The following is a 27,322-nucleotide window of genomic DNA, read 5'->3' as shown; positions in this document are numbered from 1 at the left end:
GGGCTCCAGGATATCTATTGTTATATAGTGAGTGTGAACCGGCCTGGGGTTACATTGTTTTCAAACCAACAAACCAGTCAACCCAGTCCAACCAAAATCTAAAGTAAAACAAACAGAAATAAAAACATGAACACAAAATACTCTTGCTTTTTTCTATTTTGGGAAGCATGTGATTGCTGAACTTTGGTGGCTAGAGGAGGTGAGCATCTTGATGAAGGCCACCATACATGAAGAGAATCAATCCCATCTTCATCGCTGCATTTTCTTCACAAATAATTTGATTTCTGTCCCATGTATCATGGTGCTACAGTAGGCATAATATCAAGCTCTACTCATGGTTCAATCTCTTGATACAGCCCTTAGAATGATGGGTTTTTCTGGTTGAAAAAATCCTTTCTTTCTTAGTTTTAAAGGAATCTGCAACAGTTACATAAAGCACAAATAATGAAGTGTCACCAAACACAGAAGCAAGGAAGAGATTCATTAAGGATGAATATGCCGTATAGGCACATGAAAACATTTTCATCAGGTGTCATAGGAGCTGTACAATTTTATAAACCTTTGGGCTCTGAGGCTAAAATCAGGTCTTCATGCTTATAATGCAGACATTTTCCTGAATGAACCACTCTCTAGCCTTTGAATTTAGAAAATTGTTATACCCTTTTTTTTTTAAAGCAAAAGATACAGCTCCTAAACTGAAGAACTTAACCCTCAATAGAAGTCACAGAAGAAGTTACTTGGCTCATAGAATAAATTAAAAAGCAAGCAAGAATACACTTCTCTGCATATAGATGCTCCCAATTAAACTACCAGACAATGTCTTTCCAAAGGCTGAGAGAGAGGCTTAGACTGAGAAACATATAAAAAAATAGCAAATTGAATCTGAATTCTTATACAATATGTACATCACCAGAAGGAATGACTGGACCACATGTTTAATAATATTGCTAGACATTCTGTAGGACCAAATGACACCCTTGTTAAATAAAAGGCCCAGAATGAAGACTGGATAAGTCCCTCTCTTAACCCCAATGACTGCACTGATGAAGGCAGAATAATGGAGAGCTCACAGCTTGCATTTGGGACTCAGACCTCTTGTCAACATGTCACAGATAAGTCTTAGAGGTCCAATGTCAATTTTATTTGCCCTACGAATGGTTATTGCTGGGCAACTATAAATGTAAAGTATTTGTACAGTGAGAATGTGACTTTATCATATAGGACCTTTAGAAGACTGAAACAATCTGATTATGTCCAAAGAATTTATACAATAAGTGTAGGTGTGTGAGCTGATATGGAGCATAACAACAGTGCAGGCATGGGGTTGGGCCAGCCAGCTCTTCTATCCTGTTAACCAATTGCCATTGTCTGAGATGCATGAACTGAGATTCAGTAGATCTCACTTTGTTATTCAGACTGAGAACAACGTGACAGGCTTCCTGTCTCAACCTCTTCAGTGCTAGCAAGCTGATATATACTACCACGCCAGGCTGAAACATGAACTTTAATCATATGGAGAGAGACAGTATTTTTGCTCCTTGAAAGTGGCTCATCCAGAGAAAAAGGGGTAATTGATAGCTGCATGCCTGTCTGGAAATGAAGAAGATAGTGAGAGTTGCTGAGTGTGACAATTATTCAAGTGGATCTGAACCAATGCAATGAGCATTGTTTTCCTGGCATGGTTTCTGGACATATCAAGAATGTAATTTCCAGATGACTATAGAAACAAATTTAGTAATGGGCAATAGGGAATATTGAAATAAATGAACTTATTTGTGTCTCAAAAAATACCAAATATATGTAACTTACTGAGACATCACACTGACCTGAGTTTCTTTGCAAGGTTCGAAGGAGAAGTTCTGCAGGACTCTGACAAGAGCAATTTTCATGTTCATGAGAGCAAACCTCATGCCAATGCAGTTCCTGGGTCCATTCCCAAAGGGCAGGTATATGTAAGGATTGATGTTGTCCTGATTCTTCTTTCTGAACCTGGCCCCACAGGAGTAGATGAAGGTGAGTTAATAAAGTACAATCCCTACAAGAGCAACTTGTTTGATATCTCTTAGATACCTACAAGTATTCATAGACAGAATGCTTGCTTAGGTTGCTCATTGAATCTTTCTGGAGTACCTGTCCCCTGAGAGGCTCCACTTGGCAGCTAACTAAAACAGATGGAGAGACCCACAGCCAAACATTGGACATAGTTTGGGGAGTCTTATGGAAGAGTTGGGGGATAATTGAGGGGTTAAAAGAGATAGAAATACCACAGGAAGAATAACAGACTCAATGAACCTGGAACCATGGGTCTCTCAGAGACTGAAACACCAACCAAAGAACACTCAGAGTGGTCATAGGCATGCCCACACATATGTAACAAATATGCAGCTTGATCTTCATGTGAGTCCCCCAACAACTGGAGTAGGGCCCATCCTTGCTTGTCTGTGGAATCTGTTCTAACTGTGCTGCCTTGTCTGGATTTACCAGGAGAGGATGGGCCTAGCCATGCAGAGACTTGATGTGTCAGGTTAAGGAGATGCCCAAGGGATGGCCTCAACCCCCTCATAGGATAAGGGGGTGGGGAAAGAGGCAGAGACTGTGTGAAGGCAGACAGGGAGAGGTGCAGTGATTGGGATGTAAAAGTGAATAAAAAATGCTAAAAGTATAAAACAGTCTCGCTGGGGATTTTCAGCAGGTTTTTTTCGAGTTGTATACAGCACACCATGACCCCATTACTTTTGATCTATTCTTCCAAAATAGTCATCCTCCTACTTTCATGATTCATTTTTTTTTAATGTGTGCAAGTCTTTTACAGGTGGTCAAAAGTGCTTTGCAGTTATGATGAAAATGACCATGAATAGTCTGGGAGACATTTTAGAGCGTATTTACTAACCCTCCAGCCACTACAGTCTGTCCACCCCATCCTTTGTGATGTTACCTAGGCCTTGGAGTATGTGATATACTATGGCAGTTGTTGGCTACAGGCCTCTCTCTTTCCCTTTACAATGGAGAAGCATTTAGAATGCTGTTTAAAATACTTATAGTCTATCTATCTATCTATCTATCTATCTATCTATCTATCTATCTATCTATCTATCTACCATTTTTGACACAAGATTGTAGTATGTAGCCTCAGCTGGTCTGACACTCTCTGTGTAGAACAAGTCAAACTAACAGGGATCTATCTGCTTTTGACTCCCAAGTGCTGGGATTAAAGGAATTGGTCACCATACCTAGTTTTAAAAAGTTTACTTTCAAATAACAAAAGTGCATTTAGCACAGTGATGTGTTAGTATTCTGGCACACAAGAAACAGGACCAATGAAAGGAGAGCAAGTCCTGGCCTCAATTAATACTTCTATTGTTCACTTGCCCATTGGGCTCAGAGGATATAACACCTACAATCATTGAAATTTTGTTACCTTTAAATCTATGATTATCTCTTCTCCTCTCAATTATTCCTTTCCTTTCAACTATATTTCCTGTTTTTCCTTTTTCCCAGATATTTTCTCTCTTCCTCCCAGTTCCCTCCATTTCTTCTTGCCCTCCCTCTCCTCTCTTTTCTTTTTCCTTATTCTCCATTCTTTGTTTAATTCTGCTTCTGCTTCTTCCTCTTCATTTTGGTCCTTCCTACTTCCCTTCCTTTTTTATTGAGTATTTTAGTCAAACATTTTAACAAAATATACAGTGTCACTCCACTTTATAATGTCGCTATGCAAGTTTTCTTTATATGTTTCTTTGGGTATAAAATTCTAGAAGAGTAGACACATTTTAATTGAATTTGACTCTACATAAGTATTTAAGAGAAGAATAATGATTTGAGAAGGGGGATAATTGTAATATGGTTATATATTTTAACCCAGTATTTTTTATTTCCAAGAAACTTGTGAAATATTTATGGATAGTATGTTTTACACAAACATGGGTCTTACATACACACATACACACACACACACACACACACACACACACACACACACACACCCCACACATGGACAGTTTAGAGAGAGAAAGAATGTGGAAGGTGTGTGCGTGGAATGGCTGACATTGGTGAACGGTTGCTGGGCACATAGAGTTTCATTTTAAGATGTGTAGATTACTCTTGTGTATTTGTCAAACTGTTTTATATTAGACTTATATTAATATTTAGATTTTCCCAGTGTTTGGAGTGGTTCTTCATACAAAGTGTGCATGTAATATCTGTTTCACTTTAAAGAAATCCAACATAAATATAATTGGTTGTTTGTCCTTTTACAGTCACAATGCTACAGGAGGTGGAGTTGCTGAGACTTGAGGGAACACAGAAGTCATCTGGTATGGATTAATGTCAATTGACTTGCTTGGTAAATATCATGGTGGCAATTGGCATGCCACAACCACTAAGACATGGACTCTGGTAGCAGAAAGCGCACAGTTAGGGCTCAATACATACCTATGCCATAGCTTATCTGACTTGCTTACCAGAGTGGTAAATTTTGAGTCTCATAAGACTCAGAGAGAAGTCCAACATTAGCTCCAAAATTGAACCATGTATAAAGGCTTCTAGACAAGTAGGTGGCATAATATTATATAAGCCAGTAAGGAAGCTGGTAGGATGACAGCTACAGACAAGAATGTGAGGACCCATGGGCTCCCCTATCCTCAGCAGGGTTGCTCTAACCATAAGTGCAGAAGGCCTCCAGATACAGAGCAAAACCCATTACATCCATAATAGAATATCCAGAAGGCAAACTCTAGTGAAATGAGAGACTCAAATGCTCTCTAAGGTGATGGGGATGGCTAATGGGAATGGCAAGAAAAACCTGAGATGAATGAAAAGTACAATACACAAAAAAGATAGTGCCAAGGAAGTTACGGCAGATGCTATGCTTTCTTAAAAGTTCACCTAGACAGACAAGCAGGCAGGCAGGCAGGCAAGCAGACAGACAGATAGACTGTTATTTCTACAACCATTAATTCAATACCAAGAGACAACATATCATGCTCATGGTAATTTCTCTTTCCCACATCCTTGTACCTTTCAGGACAAAATTCCTCAGGCTCTGGCCAGCGCTTTGGGTCTTTGTGAAGAGCAAAGGTTGGTACCATCACCACAGTCCCTTTGGGTATAAAAACCCCATTGATTTCAACATCTTTCTTACAGACCCTCTCGAGTCTTCCACCAACTGGAAATAATCTGAGGGTTTCATTTAACACCATGTCCAAGTACTCCATCTCTACCAGGACATCATAGGTCACAGGTGCCTGGAACGGTGGGAAGGAAGGGGGGGGGAGAGAGAGAAGGAAGGAGAGAGAGGTAGGGGGAGGGAAAGAGTTTCATAAATGAATTTGAATTATTTTTCATCTATGGAGTACTACTGAGGTATTTTGTTTGTAGTATCACAGCATAAATCCTATTGATAAATCCACTTAGCATTTACATAGCATTTTTTTTTCTTCTTTTTTTCAGAGCTGGGGACCGAACCCAGGGCCTTGCACTTGCTAGGCAAGAGCTCTACCACTGAGCTAAGTCCCCAACCCCTTTACATAACATTTTAATAACTCATATCCTTTGACATTTTAAATATCCCATTGAGAAGCAATTATTAGGATAATCCCCAACATCTGGAGCTGTCAACATTATCATGTACTACTATCTCATGCTCATGTTAATAATTTGTACTAATAGATAATGACAATTGTACAACAATATCCCTCAGTGTTATTTTCCACAAAGAACCTATATATTTATATGAAAGTCTATAAAATGCAGATGAGAACAAAGACTTTAGTTTCATGTATGTGTATCAATCTGTTATAGATTTGTGCACAAGATGTCATGTGCTTTGGGGGGACAGAAGAGGGTCTCAGAACCGCTAGAACTGTAGCCACAGGTGGTTGTGAGCCTCATAATGTGGGTGTTAGGAATGGAACTCAGATCCTCTGAAAGTACATCTGAGCTCTGAACTGATGAGTCACCTTTCCAGCCTTTAAGCAAATCCTTGTCTTATATAGGATCTTATTTAGGATCTTACTTAGTATATCTTGCATGTTATTATATATGAGATTTAGAAAGATTTAAGCTATTTAGAAAATAGTTATTATTGCTCATCAAGGAAACTCCCCTTTACATCAAATGGAGACCATTACGAGAAAAATGCATCTGGTCACAATATAGAGATCAATGGATCATTTGGAGCTGAGCACCAATAGAAATATTCACATTACAGCTCCTGAATTTATAGCTTTGGGAACATGGGGAAGAAGAGGTGAAAATCTGCTGTGAAATGGTCCATCTAAGAAATGGGTACATAAGCAAGACCAGAACAGTGGCAATATTAATGGACATGTTAATGTGGAAGGAGATAATTTCACTTGGTCCCACTCCTAGACAGAGGAACTTTAGGCAATGAATGACTAGTGTAAGAGGAATAATTAGCTTCTCTCAGGGGTGAGCCTTCTTATTGGTTGTCTATCATCATAGAGTGGTCAGCCTTGAAAAATATATATATCCAAATAACAAAAATGGACTCATCATGTTGTGTGTATCTCTCTGTGTGTATGCATGTTTACATACATATACACACAAACATCTGCATATATTTATGTAACAAGAGCAATCAAAAGGAATTATCAGTTTGAAAGTGAGGGAAGAGGTTTGAGGCACAGGCTGGAGGGAAACAGATGAAGAAGGAAAGTGCCATAGCTCTATTTCAATTAAAAACATTTAACATTAAGTAAAAGCATGCAACACAGTTGAACTTCAAAAATAAAAAGTAGGTAATTTGAGGAGGTGCTAGTAGACTCTTCTATACCAAACATGATAAAAGACACATGTAAGTCATTAGTATCAACATTCAGTTTTGACCCTGGTAAGAGTCACAATGAGAACAGAATCCCTCACCCAGCCTCATTATCTATTGCTGATTTAGCCTGCTGGCTTGCCTGTGAACATTGAAGAGAATGATAAGCCAGACATACCGCCTCACAGACCAGGCACCCTCACACTATAATCAACCTGTTTAAGTTCTAAAGGCCAAAGTGCCTAATACATAATGGAACTTTGGACAGAACATAATGTAGAATTAAGAGTATGAGTCAGGGCCCACTTATTAGATATGTGGAGTTACACCAAATTAATCTGCCTAGCTCAGCCGAGCCAAGGCCAGTCACAGTCAGCCAACAGCAAGCAACAGTACAGTGCATGACATCAAAAGAGTTGACTGTCCAGACATATGACTAACCAGTGCTCACAATTCCTTGCCACTGTGGCTTGTGGATGTTTCACTGTAGTATTTTGGTGACAGACATTGGAAAAAATCTATCCCAAAATTTGTCTAAAATATGTTTTGCTAAAAATAGCATCTGATGCCTATTTCTCATTAACTTATCTCTTCAGAACCTTCTTGAATAAAGATGATGGAGGAACTACCATTTTTGTTGAAAATTTCCCACTGAATGTGCTAAGAAGCCATTCAAATCAACACTTCTTCGTATTGCCCTCTCCAGGTCCCATCCCCTCACCTTATTGGGCAGAGATGCATCAATTTCATCCTGCAGTTTCTTCTGGAGATCAGGGTGAGTGGCCAGCAAATACAAAGCAAAGGAAAGAGCACTGCTAGTGGTCTCATAGCCGGCAAAAATAAAGAAAATGGACTGAGCTACAATCTCCACATCAGTCAAACCTGAAGGGAAAGGGAGTATATTTTGTTACATTTATTGGTACATTGATGGATGGATGGATGGATGGATGGGTGTGTGTGTGTGGGTGTGTGTGTGTGTGTGTGTGTGTGTGTGTGTGTGTGTGTGTGTGTGTGTGTGTAGATTCTAGCAGGACAAAGCTACAAGTCAGTTTGTGTTTGGAAGACAAAGAAAATCTTGCTCAAGTGTGAGATTTTTTTTCCCCTACTATATGGGTCTTGGAGTTTGAACTCAGGTCTTGGCAGCAAGTGTCTTTACCTGTTGAGCCATCTCATCACACCAGGCCATACATTTTAGGTGAGGGAGCTGTGTATAAATCATGGTTTACATGAGGAACAGCCTATCTAAACCATGCGAGTGTTTGTATACGTGTGATATATTCACTATGTGTGTTTGTGTGTGATCTATCCTGTGTGTGTGTGTGTGTGTGTAAGTGTGGTGTGTATGTGCATGAGTGAAGTATGTGTCAGTATGATGTGTGTGAGTGTGGTGTGTACATGGTGTGGGAGCAAGAACAGGATGTCTTACAGAGCTGCTCTTTAGAAACTTAACTGGTCAATGTTCACATTTCCATACCACTGTGACTTCGTATGTCTTTCTCTGTGTTATTTCTTTGCAATATGACCTTTTATAGACCTGGAAGCTTCAGCTGTACTGGTTAGGTAAAATTCCTTAGGATTCTCCTATCTCTGCTCTCAAATGCTAGGGTTACAGTGATGTCCACCTATGTTTGGCTTTTTATGTGCTGGGGGAATTCAAATTGAAGGTCTTGTGGAGTAACTGTTCTCAACCATGAAATTCTTTTCTTCCCAAATGAATGATGCTAAATATTAATTATTCTAAATAAGAAGCTACAGGGATGGTGACTGGCCTTATTCCAATAAATGCACTAAAGTAGCAGAGGAACAAACATTGTGTGTGGAACACACACACACACACACACACACACACACACACACACAAATATGTATGTCCATAGAATAAAGTTAGCAATGCTATTCATTCATGGCTGAATGTCATCTTTACTAGTATCCCATTCCTCTAGCTATGCTTCATATGGAACACACTGTTCCTGACAAGTGTGGTCCTCCCTCCTGGGTCTTAATCTGCACAGAAGCTCAGCTCAGTTAAGCAATGAACTGTTAAGCACTTAGTAATAAGTAGTGTAAGACCTTTAGAAATATATGACCTGCTCCAAACTTATAAATTCAAAACTGAAAGAATAAACAGTAGTAGAAAATGAATGTTGGAAGAGTTTACAGAGCTTTGGTTTGTTGATCATGACACCTGTGCTGTTCTTGGTGGGAAGAAGGCCAATCAGATTATTTGTCTTAGTGAACATGAACTTTGTGTTATTGTAGTGGGTTGAAAATCAAGTTGATCTCATCTGTGTGAACACTTGGTTCCCTGAGAGTGGTGATGCTTGTGAAGGTTGTAGCCTCCTTGGAGGAAGTGGGTCACTGGGGTGGGACTTGAGGTTTGGTAGCCTGGCCATACTTCCTGGGCACTCTATGAAGTTTCTGTGACCATGCCTAGCCCCATGTGTTGTCAAGTTCCCCAAAATGAAAGAACAATCAGCTGGAACCACAAGTCAAATAAAACCCTCCTTCCTTTAGGTTTCTGATTGTCATGTATCTTCTCAAAGCAAAAAGAAAATAACCAATACTTGAACATAGAATATGAAGGCAAGAGCCTCAGAACCCTATTCTCTGGTGTGCTAGCTAATTAGAGATGCAAGCCTACGTAGCTAATAAATCAACACTCCATTGGCTTAAGAAAGCATTTAGGAGTTCAAATGAAAGGGATTTTACAGTAGACAAATGTAATTTTTTCTGTGTGTCAAAATAAATTACGATTATAAAGGAACAGGATTAATGTACGATTATGTTGAAGAGAGAAAAATATGTGGAAGAAGTTGGAGGATAAGAGAAGGAAGAGAGTGAGGAAAGAAGAAACAAAGAAATGGAAGTGGAAAGAAAGGAAAAAGGAAAACAAAAGGGCAGGCATCTATCTCTCCTTCATAATGGGAATATAGCTGCATAGGAACTAGTGGAATTAAAAAGCCATTATTCTTCAACTATCACAGAAATTGTGATAATCCATCCATAATGGAAAACTCAGTATGGGAAACCTAGAAAGGAATGGGGTATGGTATTAGTACCATGGCTTTCTCCACACATTCCTTATCAACTGGACAGGAAATCAAAGCTTCATTGTAAATCAGAGGCTGGGTAGACTAGCACCGGGTGTTACCAGGGACCATCACCACTGTCAGGCTGTTCCTGCTCACTGGATGTCTAGATGCAAATCTCCAGCCACAGCCTCTGCCTCAGAGGATCTAAATGAGGATGAGATTTTGTTCTGTGGTATAAGATATAGCAACCACTGATGACTTCCAGGCCTGAAGCACATGCTATGACTGCCTTTCAGGCTTTAAACACAGTAACAATACTATGCTTCTAGAAATTACCTTTGGTTGTATAATATTACAAAACGTTATTCTGTAATGTACACACTTGTTAATCTACACGGAAAGCCTCTTGAATATTTCAGGAAGAAGTATAAGTCTTTGTGGTTGCACATCAGTATATATGACCCAGCTTTGCTTACCTTGGTGAGACTCTTTATCTCCAGAACTTTGGGAGTTTATCATCAGTTGAAGAAAATCTAATCTTTGCTGAAAGAAAAAGTTTTTTGGAAGGTGCGATGTGAGTGGTATGTACTAAGACCACAGACCTTAGTCCTCGAAGAAATGAATAATGGTTGCAGCATTGGGATCTCCTGATCCAATGTTAAAGCCATAAACTCTCTTCCCAATATGCAACTCTGAGATAGGGTTGTGATATACTCATGACAACTTGGACCATTATTCAAGGATGGCGTGTTTGCCAATCATGTATACAGGCCTGAGTTGAAATATGTCCATAATGTTTTTCAAAATCCTCCTAACTAATTAACATCCTTAGAAATTGTATGCATGGGATATTTTGGCATGTGAAGTTTTCATCTTAAAAAATGTATTTCATGTCATGTCAGTCATAATATGTATCATTTATTTTAAAATAAATTGGTTTATTTCATATCTATATTCCCAATGCTTCATTTTTTCAAAATATAAAAACCCCATGTTATTAACCTTGTCTATTTTTTAAAAATTATATGGGAACAATTGTACATTCACATTAACTCTGTCGATAAATGAATATCATGTGTGACCAGTTATTACCTTTACTTTCTCTTGCATGCGGTTCTCTTTCATTCGTTCTACAGAAGTTCTAAAAAACTTCATAACATCTTTTGGAAACACAGTTATGTCGAATGCTTCAAAAACTGGGGTAAGGAATGGAAAGAGTACTAGAAGGGGAAAAATAAAGAAATCATGATGAAAATGCAAAATTTACCTGGAATGATTACATTTATTCTGACACTCAGTACAAGAAAGGTCATTAAGATTTCAACCAAGATGCATTCCTTCTGTGATAATGCTCAGGTTCCAGACCATTGGCTGGAAAAGGGCAAGTCAGTGTATGTTCCCAACAGATCAATGATCTCAGCGTCACTTGCTCTCACCTTTTACTTGTTAGACTAAGGTCTGTTAGAATAAATCAAGCTTTAATCAAATGTTGCAATGAACAGTGTTCAGGAAAGAGCTTTTAGGTATGGACAGATGGGTAATGTACTTGCATTGCAAATTTGAGGATCTGAGTTCAGTTCCCAAAATTTAAGGTAAAAGACAAGTGCAGGGTCTCAGCAATGGCAATATGAGGGATGGAAACAATTATTTCCTGGAAGATTGATGGTCACATAGCCCAGGCTACTTGGTGAAATTTGAAGCCAGTAAGCACCTGTCTCAAACAAGGTGGAAATATGTCTACCTCAAGACCCAGCTATACCACTCCTGGGCAAGATGTTCCACTCTCCCACAAGACACTTGTTCAGGTGTGTCCATAGTAGCCTTATTAATAATAGCCACAAACTGCAAACAATCTAGATGTTCCTCAACTGAAGGATGGATAAAGAAAATGTTACATATCTACACAAGGGAATACTATTCAGCTATTAACAATAAAGACATCATGAAATTTGCAGCTACACAGAGGAAACTTGAGAATATCATCCTGAATGAAGTAACCCAGTTCCAAAAGGTATGAACTTAACTATAAGTGGATATTAGCCATAAAATACAGGGTACCTATGTTACACTCCACAGATGCAAAGAAGTTAAACAAGAAGGAAGGCAGAAGCAGGGATGTTTGAATTTCACTTAGAAGGGGGAATAAAATAGTCATTAGAGGCAGATTGAAAAGGGGAATTGGATGGGGAAGGGAATGGGGGGATGGGAGGTCTAGGATCAGTTGTTGGGAGGGACAGGAGAGATGGACAGCTGGTCATGAGAATGAATGGAAATTTGCAACTGACAGGTGTAGGGAGGTGGAGGGGACACAAGAATAGGCTAAGAGCAGAAAATTTCAGTGGTGAATTCAGCCAACTATTCACAGAGAATCCATACAAACACCAGAATCCGTTCCCATAAACTTCTAAAATCAGAAGAGAAGTAGAACATCTCCAAAATTCTCTAGGTTTACAGTGCTGTAATTCCATGGTCAAACTGATATATCACAGATATACAAAACTGCAAACTAACATTACTTTTAAATATGGTTGCTATCTTAGGATTTCTATCCCTGCACAAATATCATGACCAAGAAGCAAGTTTGGGAGGAAAGGGTTTATTCAGCTTACACTTCCACATTGCTGTTCATCACCAAAGGAAGTCAGGACTGAAACTCAAGCAGTTCAGGAAGCAGGAGCTGATGCAGAGGCCATGGAGGGATGTTACTTTCTGGCTTGCTTCCCCTGGCTTCCTCAGCTTGCTTTCTTATAGAACCCAAGACCACCAGCCCAGGGATGGCACGACCCACAGTGGGCTGTGTCCTCCCTCGTTGATCACTACCTGAGAAAATGCCTTACAGCTGGGTCTCCTGAAGGCATTTCCACAACTGAGGCTCCTTGTCTGTGACAACTCCAGCTTGTGTCAAGTTAACACACAAAACCAGCCAGTACGGTTACAAAATGCTCCCAAAATGACAATACACTATGTCAAGCAACTACTAAAATATAATAAATAATTTAAGAACAATTATGCCGCTGTATCTAAGTAGAATTTACCTCAAGGATGCTCTGCTGTGTAATGAGGCATACCGATACAAATTAAAATGAACAAATAGGGTTTATAGATGTAAAACATCCTTTGAGAAGAACCAACACTATATTGAGATTAAATGTACTTCCAAAATTAGATAAATTTATCATATATTTTTAGAAATTATTTTTATAATTTTTAATTAAATGTAGTTGTGTGTATCTGCCTTTGGTTTTATGCATGTGAGTGAAGGTGCCCTTGAATGCTAGAGGTACTGGATCCTCTGCAGCTGGAGTTATAAGTGATTGTGCATCATCTGATATGAATCCTAGAGATAAACTTGGGTGCTCTGGAAGAGCAGCAAGTGCCCAAGTAAGTATTTATATTAAGCATTATTGTGCAATAGGTCATTTTCATTTGAGTAAATGTAGAAAAGAAATGAAACTATCGTTCAGTCTTGTATATAAATATTTACAGCAACAGTATTGTTAAAAATTTGAAAAATTCCAAATGTCCGTCGATGACAAATTCAGCCACGAGAAGAAAGGACATACTGAAACACCCTTGACATACACAAACTTTAATTCATGGCCCATCCCTTCAGCCTATAAGGGACTTTTAGAAATATGACAGTTATGAAAGTTGACGTAAGAGGTGACAAATTACACAAATCTAGTTATAGGAAATTAGAAACTAGACTTTTTGCTCAAGTAGGCAGAAGGTAGGCAGTGGGAAGCTAAATGTACAGGGCTGCTGAGGTGAAAAAAGATTCCATAGCTGACAACATGGATAATTTTGAATATCTTTAAAAACATGTAAAGCATGAGTCAGCTCACTGATGTGGCTCATACATGCGAATTAAAGCTCACCAAATGTAAGAATGGTGCCAGTAGGAGAGCAGAAGGATGAGACAGAGGAATGGGGGAAATAAAAGGATTAAAAGCCATTGTAAAATGTATAAAACTATTGGAAAATAAAATGGAAGAATTCATAAGGAAATATTAGTTCACTTACTCACTGAGAGAAAGAATGGGTCCAAGAAATTAAATTTTAAGAGTTTCTTCACTTTTTGTACAAAGGGATTCTGTGGGTTGTTGAGGGAATCCACGTTTACTCCAAATGATGTGCCTGTGATCACATCCATGCTATAGGCCCCAAAGATGCTAAAGAGAGAATTGGAAATTAGCATCTGTACCTCCTCTTATTCCTTCTAACATGATGGATCCAATGGGACTAAATTCACAAGCGAAGAAAAGGCAAACATTGTCAGAACCCCTGCTGTGGTCAACCGAGGCCTCCATCACATGTTCTTGTGTATATTTTATCATATGACAGTTTTTCTTTGTTTTTTTTTTAAAGTATATTTATTTAATCTCTACTCTTCCCTTGCTCTTTTTTTAAAAAGATTTATTTACTTATATATAAGTACACTGTAGCTATCTTCAGACACACCAGAAGAGGGCACCAGATCTCATTACAGATGGTTGTGAGCCACCATGTGGTTTCTGGGATTTGAACTCAGAACCTCTGGAAGAGCAATCTGCGCTCTTAACCACTAAGCCATCTCTCCAGCCTCCCCCCATTTGACAGTGTTAACACTATTCTCATGCTAGGTTGTGTCACAGATGCTATATGGGTTAGTTTAGTTGTTAACTTCACACAATCTTCATTCATTTGAGAAGAGATTCTCAGTGAGTGGTTGCAACAAGGTGGCTTGTGGGCTTGTCTGTGAGGTATGTTGCAATTAATGTGAAAAGAGCCAGTTAACTTTGAGCAGCACCTTCGCCTTGGTTTGGGTGCCTGAGCGCATAAGAATGGAAAAGGCAAATTGAGCTCAAGTGTGTATGTATTCATTTAGCTCTGATCTTGACTGTGGATGTGATTAGGAGCCTCAAGTTCCCACCTTAACGTCCCTGTAATGATTGACTGGAACCTGGAACTCTGAGATATTGCGAACTCTTTTCCTTATAACTTTTGTTTTATATTCAGTGTATTCTATCACAGAAATAGATATGGGATTAGAATAGACATCAAGAGACATGGATTCACAGAAAAAGTGAAACCTACAATGAGTCAAACTGCTTCAGTGAGAGCGAAGTGTGGAGGAGAATAATGTGGAGGTGCCATGCCTCACCAGTGTGATGTAGAGTGCTTGTTTGTTCCTAGGAGACTAAGAAAAAGAATATTGTATCAGGTACTTTTGTATCACGGGTATGTGTGCTCAAAGCCTATTCATCTTCAGTATAACACCCAAGGATTGTTACTAATTTCCTAGATCACATGCCATTCTCAAGGTACTGATAGATCTGCTATTCTCCCACCCTTGGGGCTTACATTATGCAGATGGCAGAAGTGTTACTGTAAGTTGTAAAACCTAATATCATTCCTGGTAAGACACAAAAAGATACCCCCATGCGCACCAGAGAAAACCTCTACTTATCTACCCACACAGTCCTCATTTGCTAGGAGGGTTGAATATTAAATCAGTATTTCTGGATAACTCAATGAAAATTATCTGATTACAAAGCCCACAACCTTACAAGGACTTCCCTCTTTAAAAGTGGGATAAAAGAGAAATAGCAGGATCCTTACACTTTCATTTATTGACTCTGATGCATATTGCATGTATGTGTACCTCTTCTGTGGAGTGTTTGTATTGAGTGGCTACACCTGTCCCTTGATATGCATGTAGAGGACAACTTGTGGGGATCAATTCTCTCCTTCCCCTTGTGGATTCTGGGGATCAAAGACAGGTTCTCAGTCTTGGTGATAAGCACCATTACCAACATAGCCATCTTGCTGATCCTAGAGAAAATTCACTGGTTCACTGATATTTTTCATAAACCAATGATGAGATATAAATTGCTCTAAGCTCTCTACATTTTCACTTCCCTGGTGCACACACAATGTCCTAGTATGAGATGAATGCTTTCTTTGCTGTTTATTTTCATGGAATCTACTCTAACAAGTGTTTGAAAACATGATCCTTCTTTTTAAACTAGTTTGTTTTCTAGAATCTCCAAAGTAACAATTAGTAGATTAATCGCAGCTCTAATATTAAGAAATGGCATAATTTTATATATAGCCACCTGTGGTGGTTTGCATAGGTATGGCCCCTATAGACTCATGTGTGTGAATGTTTGGTCCATATAGAGTAGCACTATTAGCGGGAGTGGTCTTGTTGGAGGAAGTGTGTCACTGTAGAGGTGGACTTATATAGGCACAAGCAGTTTTATGTATGCAGTCAAGAAGTCTTACATATGCTCAAGCCATGTGAAGTGGGACAGTCATTTTCTGCTGCCTTATGATCATGATATAGAACTCCAAGCTCCTTCTCCATCACCATGTGTGCCTGTACGTTGCCATGCTACCCACCATGATAACAGTCTAAACAGCCGAAACTGAAAACTACCTCCAATTAAACGTTTTCCTTTATAAGAGTTACTATGGTTGTGGTGTCTCTTCAAAGCCATAACACCCAAACTAAGATATCACCCTACTTTTTCCTGGGAGATGCCCTTTTTCTTGGATGGCCTACTACAGTCATAATACGTTGTAGGAAAGTCTCAACTTTCCTCTGGTCTCAGTCCCAGTAGAAGCCAGAGTTGCTGTCATCAATTGTAACACCAACAACTTACTTCTATTTGGTTCTTAAGGTGACTGAACAATGTGAAGTTCAGAATCCCAGCAGGCAGTTATGGTGATAATTGAATATAAAATATCATCCATAGGCTCAGATGTTTGAACCCTTGGTTCGGAGCCCATGCTACTCTTTCGGGAGGTTTTGAACTTTAGGAAATGGAGCCTCTCTAGAGGAAGTAGGCTGCTACAGCTAGATCTTGAGTCTTTATAGGCTTCGATTCCTGTTTCTCAAGTGTTAGATGTAGTGTAAAGAGGTAGCCTCCTATTCCTGCCAACATGTCTTCCAGCCATAAGGGACTTTATCCCACTGGAAACGGAAGCCAAAATAAAGTCCTTTCCCCCAGTTGCTTTTGTTGGAGTGTTTTGTCACAGCAACAGGGAATTAACTAATGCAACAGCCTAGCACCCAACAACCGTGCTGGTACTTACTCTTTCATGGTGATGGGATTGCCTTTTTCTGCTTCATGTTTCACGTTTTTCACCAGCAAATCTGCATACTGGTTAATGATGGGGAACATCTACATGCAAAACAAATTATCATCTGTAGTGAGAAGAGGGGGCACAGCCTTCACAAGGGAGGAGCAAGAAGTCACATTAACCCAAAAGGCCATTGTTAGGAGGTTTCACCTCAGAGGACAAGGACTTAAAAAGGGCTGTGATCCTCATTCTCCCCCCACATGTGTTCTTCATGTCTCCAATGAAAATCTTATTCATTACCTCCTTGAGCTTTCCACTGGTGAAGGTGGGAGATAGCAATGTTCTTAATCTCTTCCATTCTTCATTCTCAGATAAGGTGATAGCTTTTTTCAAAATTCCCGCTGGACCAAAGCTCTAGAATCCAAAGTAAAAGAGATGTTACCATATGCAAGTTTGAAACTCCATAGGTGTAAAAATACAGGTATCATTTATTTAAAAATATTTATGACTGTATAGTTAGTGAATGTTACATGTTCAATGAATATTTGTCTCAAATGTCTAGCTCTATGCCAGTTTGGAGGTGGCACACAGCCAGTGCATGTGGCTTTAGGACTTTATCATCTAGCCTTCTTTTTCTACAGACGTTCCAACAAATGGAGAACCACTGTTTCACGAGGACTACAGAGCAACAGTACTTGGAACATCCTTTCACTCTGTGTCAAGTATATAGTAACTTGTTTAAACAAGTAGCCTTGTAAAGACTGGCGATCTAGCGACCGGTCCAACTTGGGATCTATCCTTTGTATAGGCTCTATACCCTGATAATATTACTGATACCATATTATGCTTTCAGACATTGACTAGCATATCTGTCCTCTGAGAGGCTTTATGAGCAGCTGACTGAGACAGATGCAGGTACTTACAGCCAATAATTGGGATGAGGTCAGCTATTCCTATGGGAGAGTTAAGGGAAAGTTGAAGTTGCTGAAAGGGATTACAACCACATAGGGAGAACAACAGTTTCAACTAACTCATGCATCAGAGTTGTCAGAAACTAAGCCACCAACCGAAGAGCATACATGGGCTCATATGTGGCACCCTGCACATATGTAGCAGAGGACTGCCTTGTTTGCCCTCAGTGGGAGAGTATGTGAAGAGGTGTGAGTGTGTGTGTGTGTGTGTGTGTGTGTGTGTGTGTGTGTGTGTGGTGGGATCAAAAGGGAGGAGGTGGGATGAAGAACTCTGAGAGGGAGAACAAGATGGGGGAAAACATTTGGAATGTAAATAATTAAAACAACTTAATAAATAATTGAAAAAAGTACATTATATACAGTAAGAAATGTCATAAGAAAACCCATGATTTTGCACAATAAAATATGCTGATAAAGGTAGTAAATGAAGACAGAAACTATACAGGGATACTTTATCAGAATAGCAAGAGGAAGCCTTATCCATGTTGAAGCAACAATTATGTGTCTTAGCTATTGGTTATTAGAGATAAGTATACATGTATTAATTTGCTATGTCATTACACACATATACGTACACAATCAAGGCAAATAAAATAGATGACAACTGAATAATATGTATGGATTCTATTAATTATCTGTCACAGATACACACTAAGTTTATTACCATTGGATAAAATAGGAGAAGACAAATGAAAACTTCTTTTACTAGCTAGTGCATAAACATGACACTGGAGAGATGGCTCAGTGATTAAAGTGTTTGCTGTGTATGATCGAATTCCAAGCACAAGCTTCAAAGGCTGGGCATGACCAGGTATGCCTGTAACCTCCATCTGTGTGATGGGCAGAGACACCCTCCCCCTACACACACATACATACATACACACTCCCCAAGCACCTACCAATGTGTAAACATATGAATAAACGTTGAAATAATTTTAAAAAAGGGTGCCTACCCGATGGTTTGTGAAGGTAGAATAACATTCCTTTACCAGCACTGTTTTTATTATATCTGGATCCGTTATAGCCAAAATAGGTTGTCGTCCCTCATAAAACCTGTATTGGGAAAGCAGAAAGAGTTTAACCAACTAACTAGATTTTGTAGCTGGAAGCATGCCCAGGAACTCAGATGTTGGTTCAGATGTTACAATACACAACTATATGAGTTCCTAGTTCAAATTAGAAATTCTGACTCTATATCAAAGAAGTCTTATAAAAGAAGTAAAATGTAGCTCAAGCAGTGAGGGATAAACACAAAGTAGTTCTACAACGAGATCATAATTAGAAATAAATGAGAACGTTTGTTAAATCTTGGTGGTGCATACATGAATATTGAATTGAAGAGACAGACACCAGGCAGAAAAATCAGGTGATCCATCATTGGATCATCTAGTGTAAGAGAAAACTCAAATAAGCAACTTTCTTCAACTAATTCAGTCTGTGAACCACAATATCTGGAGACATATGAGACTAGTGGTAGTAAAAGCCTGTAAAATACTTATAACCATAACTTCATTTTAAGAGATTATTGTGAGCTGATCTACACCCACAGATCTCTATACCCGAATCTCATGGGAGAGAGAGCTAGCTGGACTCTCAGAGGTGCAGACAATCCTGAGAACTCAGGGAAGACCACTACTTATGCTCAATTCCTGGCCCAAGAGGAACCCTCCTAGAGCCCTCTGGACACAGAAACCAAGGAGCAGTCTTGGACAGGATCCTTCTGGTTTCCGGCCTAAAACAGCACTCTGTATCCAGGTCCCACTAGTCTCTAGGAGTGCTAACACACAAGCTTACAGGAGGTTATAGCTGCTGTCAGAGACAGTAAGACCAGCTAACACTAGAGACAACCAGATGGTTAGAGGCAAGCATAGGAACCTTAGCAACAGAAAACAAGACTACTTGGCATCATCAGAGCCCAGTTCTCCCACCAAAGCAAATATTGGATATTCCAACACACCTGAAAAGAAAGATTTGGATTTAAAATCATATCTCATGATAATGATAGAGGACTTAAAGAAGGACATAAATAACTCTCTTAAATACAGGACAACACAGATAAACAAGTAGAAACCCTTAAATAGGAAACACAGAAATCCCTTAAAGAATTATAGGAAAACACAACCAAATTGGTGAAGGAATTATACAAAACAATCCAGGATTTAAAAAGGAAATAAAAAAATAAAGAAAGCACAAAGGGAGAGAACCATGGAGATAGAAACCCTAGGAAAGAGATCAGGAGTCATAGAGGCAAGCATCACCAAAAGAACAAAAAAGATAGAAGAGAGAATCTCAGGGGCAGAATATACCATAGAAAACATTGACATAACCATAAAAGAAAATGTAAAATGCAAAAAGCTCCTAACCCAAAACATCCAGGAAATCCAGGACAGAATGAGAAGATCAAACCTAAGGATAATAGGTATAGAAGAGAGTGAAGACTACTAACTTAAAGGGCCAGTAAATATATTCAACAAAATTATAGAAGAAAATGTCCCTAACCTAAAGAAAGAGATGCACATAAACATACAAGAAGCCTACAGAACTCCAAATAGATTGCACCAGAAAAGAAATTCCTCCAGTCACATAATAATCAAAACACAAAACACACAAAATGAAGAAATATTAAAAGCAGTAAGGGAATACTCCACACTTCTCACCAGAGACTAATAAAGCCAGAAGATTCTGGACAGATGTCATACAGACACTAAGAGAACAGAAATGCCAACCCAGGCTTCTATACCTAGCAAAACTCTCAGTTAACATAGATGGAGAAACCAAGATATTCCATGACAAAATCAAATTTACACAATATCTTTCCATGATTCCAGCCCTACAAAGGATAATAGATAGAAATGCCAACACAAGGGGGGGAAACTACACCCAAGAAAATGCAAGAAAGTATGGACCTTGAATTTCTGATTTTTCTAACACTATTAACATGAAGCAATCCCAGCAAAATCAAGGGCTAGAAAAGACTGCCCACTTGTTCCCTACCTATTCAATATAGTACTCAAAGTTCTAACCAGTAAACAAAAAAGGAGGTGAAAAGGATACAATTTAGAAACGAAGAAGTCAGAATATCACTATTTGCAGATGATATGATAGTATACTTTAGTGACCCCAATAGTTCCAACAGAGCATTTCTAAGCCTAATAAACAACTTCAGTAAAGTGGCTGGGAATAAAATTAACTCAAATCAGTAGCCTTCCTCCACTCATAGGATAAACAGGGTGAGACAGAAATTAGGTAAACCACACCCTTCACAATAGTCACAAATGACATAAAATACCTCGGTGTGACTCTAACCAAGCAAATGAAAGATCTGTATGACAAGAACTTCAAGTTTCTGATGAAAGAAATTGATCTCAGAAAATGGACAGATCTCTCATGCTCATGGATTGGTAGGATTAGTATTGTAAAAATGACCATCTTGCCAAAAGTACAGATTCAATGCAATTCTCATCAAAATTCCAACTCAATTCTTCATGCAGTTAGAAAGAAATATTTGCAAATTCATTTGGAATAACAAAAAACTCAGGATAAGGAAAACTATCCTCAACAACAAAAGAACTTCTGGGGGAATCACCATCCCTGACCTCAACCTGTATTACAGAACAATAGTGATAAAAACTGTATGGTATTGGTACAGAGACAGGCAGATAGATTAACGGAATAGAACTAAAGATCCAGAAATGAACCCACACACCTATGGTCACTTGATCTTTGACAAAGGAGTTAAAACCATTCAGTGAAAAAAAAACTGTATGGTATTGGTACAGAGACAGGCAGATAGATTGAGATCAAGAATAGAACTAAAGATCCTGTAAATGAACCCACTGAACAACCTATGGTCACTTGATCTTTAATATACAGAGAAGGCAAGGAGTTCAAAACCATTAAAAAGTGCTAAACAAAAAAGAGCATTTTCAACAAATGGTCAAACAACCCTGGTTCAACTGGAGGTGACAACCATGTAGAAGAATGCAAATTGATCTATATTTATAACCTGGTAACAAGGACAAGCTCACATTCAAGCCGAGGTGGAAAGGACCTCAACAGAGAATAAACCAAATATACATCTAAATTAATAGAAAAAGGGAATGGATTGAACTTGGACACATGGGCACTGGGGAACCTAAGTGGATTTTCTGAACGTACAACACCAAATAAACTATGCTCTGAGATCAAGAATCAAAAACACATGGGACCTGTTGGAGGTTGGGTGAACCTGGGGGGATAACATTCAGAAATGTAAATAAAAAATATTCAATAAAAAAGAGATTATCACCTGCAGTTGACATTCAGAAACTGAGATATATCATCATTTCAAGTAAACCCCTGGATGTTTCCAGAATACTTACCCCCATATATCCCCATATTTTTTATGGCAGTGTCTATCAAACTCCCAAAATCCCTGGGAAAAGAAAACACATTGTTATTATTTTTACATCTACTTTGTGTGTGTGTGTGTGTGTGTGTGTGTGTGTGTGTGTGTGTGTCTGTGTGTGTGTCTGTGTGTGTGTGTCTGTGTGTGTGTGTGTGTGTGTGTGTGTGTGTGTGTAGAATAGAGGATGACATTTGTTAGTCAATTCTGTCCTTCTACCTTGTGGGTTCTAAGGATCAAAGTCAAGTGGTAGCAGACACATTTACCAGATGACAGATCATGTATCTTCCTCTTTTGACAACTGTTTTAAGTAGATTGCTCCAATCTAATTGGGGCACACATGATTTGAATTTTTCCTAAATTAAATGTACTAACTCATGATTTTATCTATTATTGGCAATAAGAAGAATGCCCTTATTCTTGCATATATGAATCGGTAGAAGAGAATACAGAAGATGCCTGAAATGAGAACCTTGACATTTTTTTCAGAGTTTTCTCTCAACATTGTATAAACATGGCCACTTTTGTCTATGAACAAGTGAATACCATGTCTAAAGTGTTTGCTTCCCCTACATGTCATTCCTAAAAGCTCAAGGACTCTTGTGGGAGAGTAAAAGACACTGGTTCCTGGTTGAGGAGGCTTTAACCATGAAGATACCAAGGGATGGTAGGTGCTTTGCCTGACTCCCATGCAGGAAACCAGGCTGGTCACCAACCCCCATCCCTCCATAGATTTATGGCCATCAGTCATGTAAAGGGCAATGCCCCAATTTCTTTCACAGATAGAGGATGTGACCACAGGTCACCTAGGCTCAAGACAGATCTATTATAATGAGGTACCTAAAGGCCTGGAGAATTAGCCAATGAATTTCCCTTTCCAGACACTCATCCCTGCAAAAGGTCTCGGGCCCACCCAGAGAAGTGGAGTAAGGTTTTATTCATTCACTTTCTGCCATAACAATAAAAGCCTTGAAACCATCGACTGCCTCTTTCATCAGGATCCACTGTGGGGAGTCAAATGGAAGGCTTTCACCTACAGAGCCACCACTGTTTAATCTTCTGGTGAAACCCTCTCTGCATCCCTAGCCATGGCAGCCACCAAGCTCAAGCCTACTGCAGTTCAGCCAAAGACTTCTCCATGGACCTAGCCAGAGCTTCTCCCCCTCTTTCCCCTCAGCACTGGGGTGCATCCAACTCTGTGTGCCTTCACTCTGTTCTCAGCTCTTCCACATCATCCCAATGGTGCCTGGATTCCCAAGAACCTGAGAACCAATGTCCCTAGCCTTCTTGCAGGCCTGGGGACCCCTGAGCCAAGTCCAACTGTGATCCACTCTCAGACTGCGCTTCCCCACCTCAGGAGCCATGTCCGTGGCTTCCCACAGCCTGACACCCACCCAGTGGTGGTGTGGGGTAAACATGGTCAACTTCCCCAGTCTTGCCTCCCCGAGTGGCCTGACCCTTTGCCTGGAGCAGACAGAGGACCCCACTAACCTACAGTCTCTGAGTCATTCATTTCATAGGCACAATGGGAAACAGGAACTAAGTGAATATGAAGGAGAATCCCAGGGACAGGCATCATTGTGTGTCTCCATATTTACAGTCCTTTCTATTTACCTCATAAGCTTCCTAGAACACAAGAGGAATTGGGAGATGGAACAAACTCAGGACCTCTTTTAATCTAGAGTACGTGTGAGTCTCAGGTATATTGCTGAGTGAGAAAATGGGTAAGCAAAGAATGGCAGGGAATTCTTTTATCATGTATTCTTCTGAGCACAGAAAGAAGAGAGATACCACAACCACATGAAACATTACAAATTATGGTGGTTTGAAAAACATGTCCCCATAAGCCCATAGGGAGTGCTACTAGGAGGTGTGGCCTTGTAGAAAGTGGTCCCTGGGGTGGGCTTTGAAGTCTCAGATGCTCAAGTCATGCAGTATGCTCATCAATTCCTGCTGCCTGCAGATCCAGATGTAGAACTCTTAGCTACCTCTCCAGCACCATGCCTGCTTGCATGATGACGTGCTTCCTGCCATGGTAATAATAGAATAAGCCTCTGAACTGTAAGCCAGCCTTAATTAAATATTTTACTTTATAGAAGTTGTTATGATCATTGTCTGTTCATAGCAATAAAACCCTGAGTCACAAATTAAGCATTTTCTTTAACCTTTTACTTCCTGTCCCAGTTTGTTTTACTGTTCCAACTTGACAAAGCCAATAGGATAAGAAGGGAGTCTCCATCGAGCAGTAGTAGTTTTCGAGATCAGATTGGCCTGTGGAGTCAATGTCTGTGAGAGTTTATCTTGGTGGTTAGTTGATGTAAGAGACCAGGCTCACTAACTCATGGGCAGGTACTTCTGAACTGTATAAGAAAGGTAGCCAATGAGATCCTAAGAGAGGCATAAGGCAGCATTCCTCTGTGGTCTCTTCCACCAAATCTAGCCCTGATATCTCTCAACGAAGAATCCCAACCAGTAAGATAAAATAAAACACAAGTTCTGAGAAACCATAGTCTGGTCTTTCTAAGTGGAGAACCTAAGCCAGTTTTGGCAATCACAACAAGACTGGTAAGGAGCTCAAGTAATACTTACATGGCGGTATGCAAGAATATTTCCCACAAAAGGCAGTGGTTTGGGTCCAGAAATCCCTAATTTCTTAAAATTTCCATGTGTGGAGGTTCCATACCTGTAAGGTAAGAGATTGAGCTCTTAGGGATTGTCACTGTGTGTTATGTGAACTTACCAGGCACAGACCCAGGAACTTTACATTTGAGCTGGAGAAAGTATAACATGTAAGCCAAAAATATCAAGAGTGACAACTATAATAATTACTTTTGATCTTCATTTTTATCTTCACATTCTCTGAGAGAATCCCTAAACCCTAAAAAAGTAGATGATTTTTTTTGGCTGTAAGTTTCACAGTAAATTATTCACAAATGTCCTACAACTTCACTGTTAAAGTGAGGTTCAGGCTAGAATACTTTTATGTAATGCCATTTAGGAGATTGATTGGATACCAATGAGTCTGCCCTTGTAGTGATCTTTAATGTAAGCTGCAACACACAAGTGCCCTGAGAGTTCTTCCCTGAGAGGAAAGGAATATTTTCTTATTTATGCATAACTTAGTGGTTCTCAACCTTCCTAAAGCTGCAACCCTTTAATACAGTTCATTGTGTTATGATGACCCTTAACCATTACTTGATTATTGTAATTTGTTATTGTTATCAACCCAATGTAAATATTGAATATGCAGGACATTTGATGTGTTTCATCCGTGAAAGGGTCAAGAACTGCTATCCTGAATTGTAGTTGTCTAGAATTTACATCATCACTGGCCCATTCTCTTTCTTATCCACCTATTCTGAGAGGTTCACAGGACCTTATGAACAGGTCCAGAAAAACCTGTCGAATTAAAAAAAAAAACCTGCTGAGCAAGTTTATTTCAAAACATGAATACAACCCAGCCTATGTATTTTCTTATGCATTAGGCTTATATCCCTGACACTTACAAACCAGTGAAGTCATTTTATCCACAGCTGCTGTCACAAATCCTGACTTTAACTTTAACCCTCTGAAAGAAGACTGTAATATTATCTCATAAAAGCTTTAAGACCAAATAGAATGAGATGGAACCTTATAAATTAACTGTAAAACATGATCAAATGGAGAAGATGTTGCCACGACACCGTGAATACTTAGCCTTTCCTTCAAAGAATAAAACCGTATTTGAGAGATTTCTATTTTCATATTACCATGTTTATCTTTTACTAATGTAAAATGATGTCAGGAGTCAAATGTCAAGTGTTTGGTGAGGGAGAGCATCTACTATTCAAAGGTGTACACACACACACACCCACACACCCACACACCCACACACACACGTACGCATGCAAACTCACAAAGGCAGGAGAATGAGTTGTCCTAGGTGGCCACACTTGTTAACCTGGAACTCAGGATAACCTTTTGCTTCCCGTACATCATTATGAAGACATCCTAACATGGGAAGGAAGTAAGTACTGAAATAAATGTTTTGAGTGATGCTTCCAGTGGAACTTAGAAGGAAAACATTTAAAATCCAAATTGCTTCAGAGTGCCTGTCATTTGAGGATGCCAATGGAATCCATAGCAGGGGAGGTGTAACCCCCTATCCTGAGGCTAGGGGATTAGACAGGAAATGGTGAATGGAAAGAATCAAAGTCAGGTCTTGTTTGCTCTAAAAATTCATCATTTAGGGAGACTAGAGAGTGGCTTAGTGGCTAAGAGCACTTCTTGCTCTTATAGAGGACTAGGATTCATTCTCCAGCATCCACATGGTGGCCCACAGCCATTTGTAACTCCAATTTTGAGGGATACAATGGTCTCTGGTGACCTCAATGGGCACCAAGCACACATGTAGTATACATACATGCATACATTGCAGGCAAAACACAAAAATGAAATGACTAAATGTAATATACTAGGGGCACTGTATCAGTGGTCCTAGAGGTGAGAAAATGGAGCAGAAACTAGCCATGTGCCCATGGAGCAACATTCTATGTCTCCTGCATCAGAGAAAACAGAGGTAAAGACAGCACAAAAGCTCTTCCCATCCCCACAGTACCAACAATCCTGAGACCTGGCAGAGGAAGCCTCCCACCAAACACAATGACCAGTGATTTGCAATCTGCTTCACTGAGCACTGGGTAGTTAATCTGAGGAAAAAGTAACCGAGGTCAACTCAATCCTCCTACTGACAAAATGTGGATTTTAGTAGAAGTGGAATGTATACTTAGTCCCTAGGAGGGATTTGCATAATATCAAAAACAACATCTTTGTACATCCCATGCTCAAACAATGTCCCCTTCATTTTCCCTTTGGATTTTTCAAACAAGTAAAGGAAAGGATTGTCTGATCCACATCCCCTAAGTCCTGATCACTAAGATGAGGAACCTTGGCAATTTACTCACAGATACAGGAGCACGAGGATGGTAGCCAGGAGCATCCAGGTTTCCAAGGAAATGTTTGGGATCAGGTCCATTGCAGCTTTCTTTAATCAAGTCTCTCCTTTGTCCTTTATTCTTAGCTGTTTGTGCTGCAACTTTAGGGCTGAGCT

At 39.5% G+C, this 27,322-nt stretch overlaps 1 protein-coding gene across 1 annotated transcript; it reads right to left on the bottom strand.

Annotated features, from left to right (window-relative positions):
• Positions 1–138: 138 nt before the first annotated feature.
• On the bottom strand, positions 139–27,322 carry LOC116885891 (cytochrome P450 3A9-like). The gene is made up of 13 exons (XM_032887213.1): positions 27,177–27,322; positions 24,823–24,916; positions 22,211–22,263; positions 18,803–18,902; positions 17,179–17,292; positions 16,891–16,979; positions 13,834–13,982; positions 10,903–11,030; positions 10,287–10,353; positions 7,500–7,660; positions 5,014–5,240; positions 1,827–1,989; positions 139–417 (listed from the first exon to the last, which is right to left on the bottom strand). Exons 1-13 carry the CDS (start codon positions 27,245–27,247, stop codon positions 340–342), a joined length of 1,494 nt encoding a protein of 497 aa, XP_032743104.1. The 5' UTR covers positions 27,248–27,322; the 3' UTR covers positions 139–339.

This window comes from Rattus rattus, chromosome 16 (assembly GCF_011064425.1).
Source record: "Rattus rattus isolate New Zealand chromosome 16, Rrattus_CSIRO_v1, whole genome shotgun sequence".
NCBI classification, from domain to species: Eukaryota; Metazoa; Chordata; class Mammalia; order Rodentia; family Muridae; genus Rattus; species Rattus rattus.
This window is presented reverse-complemented; position numbering and strand designations above follow the sequence as displayed.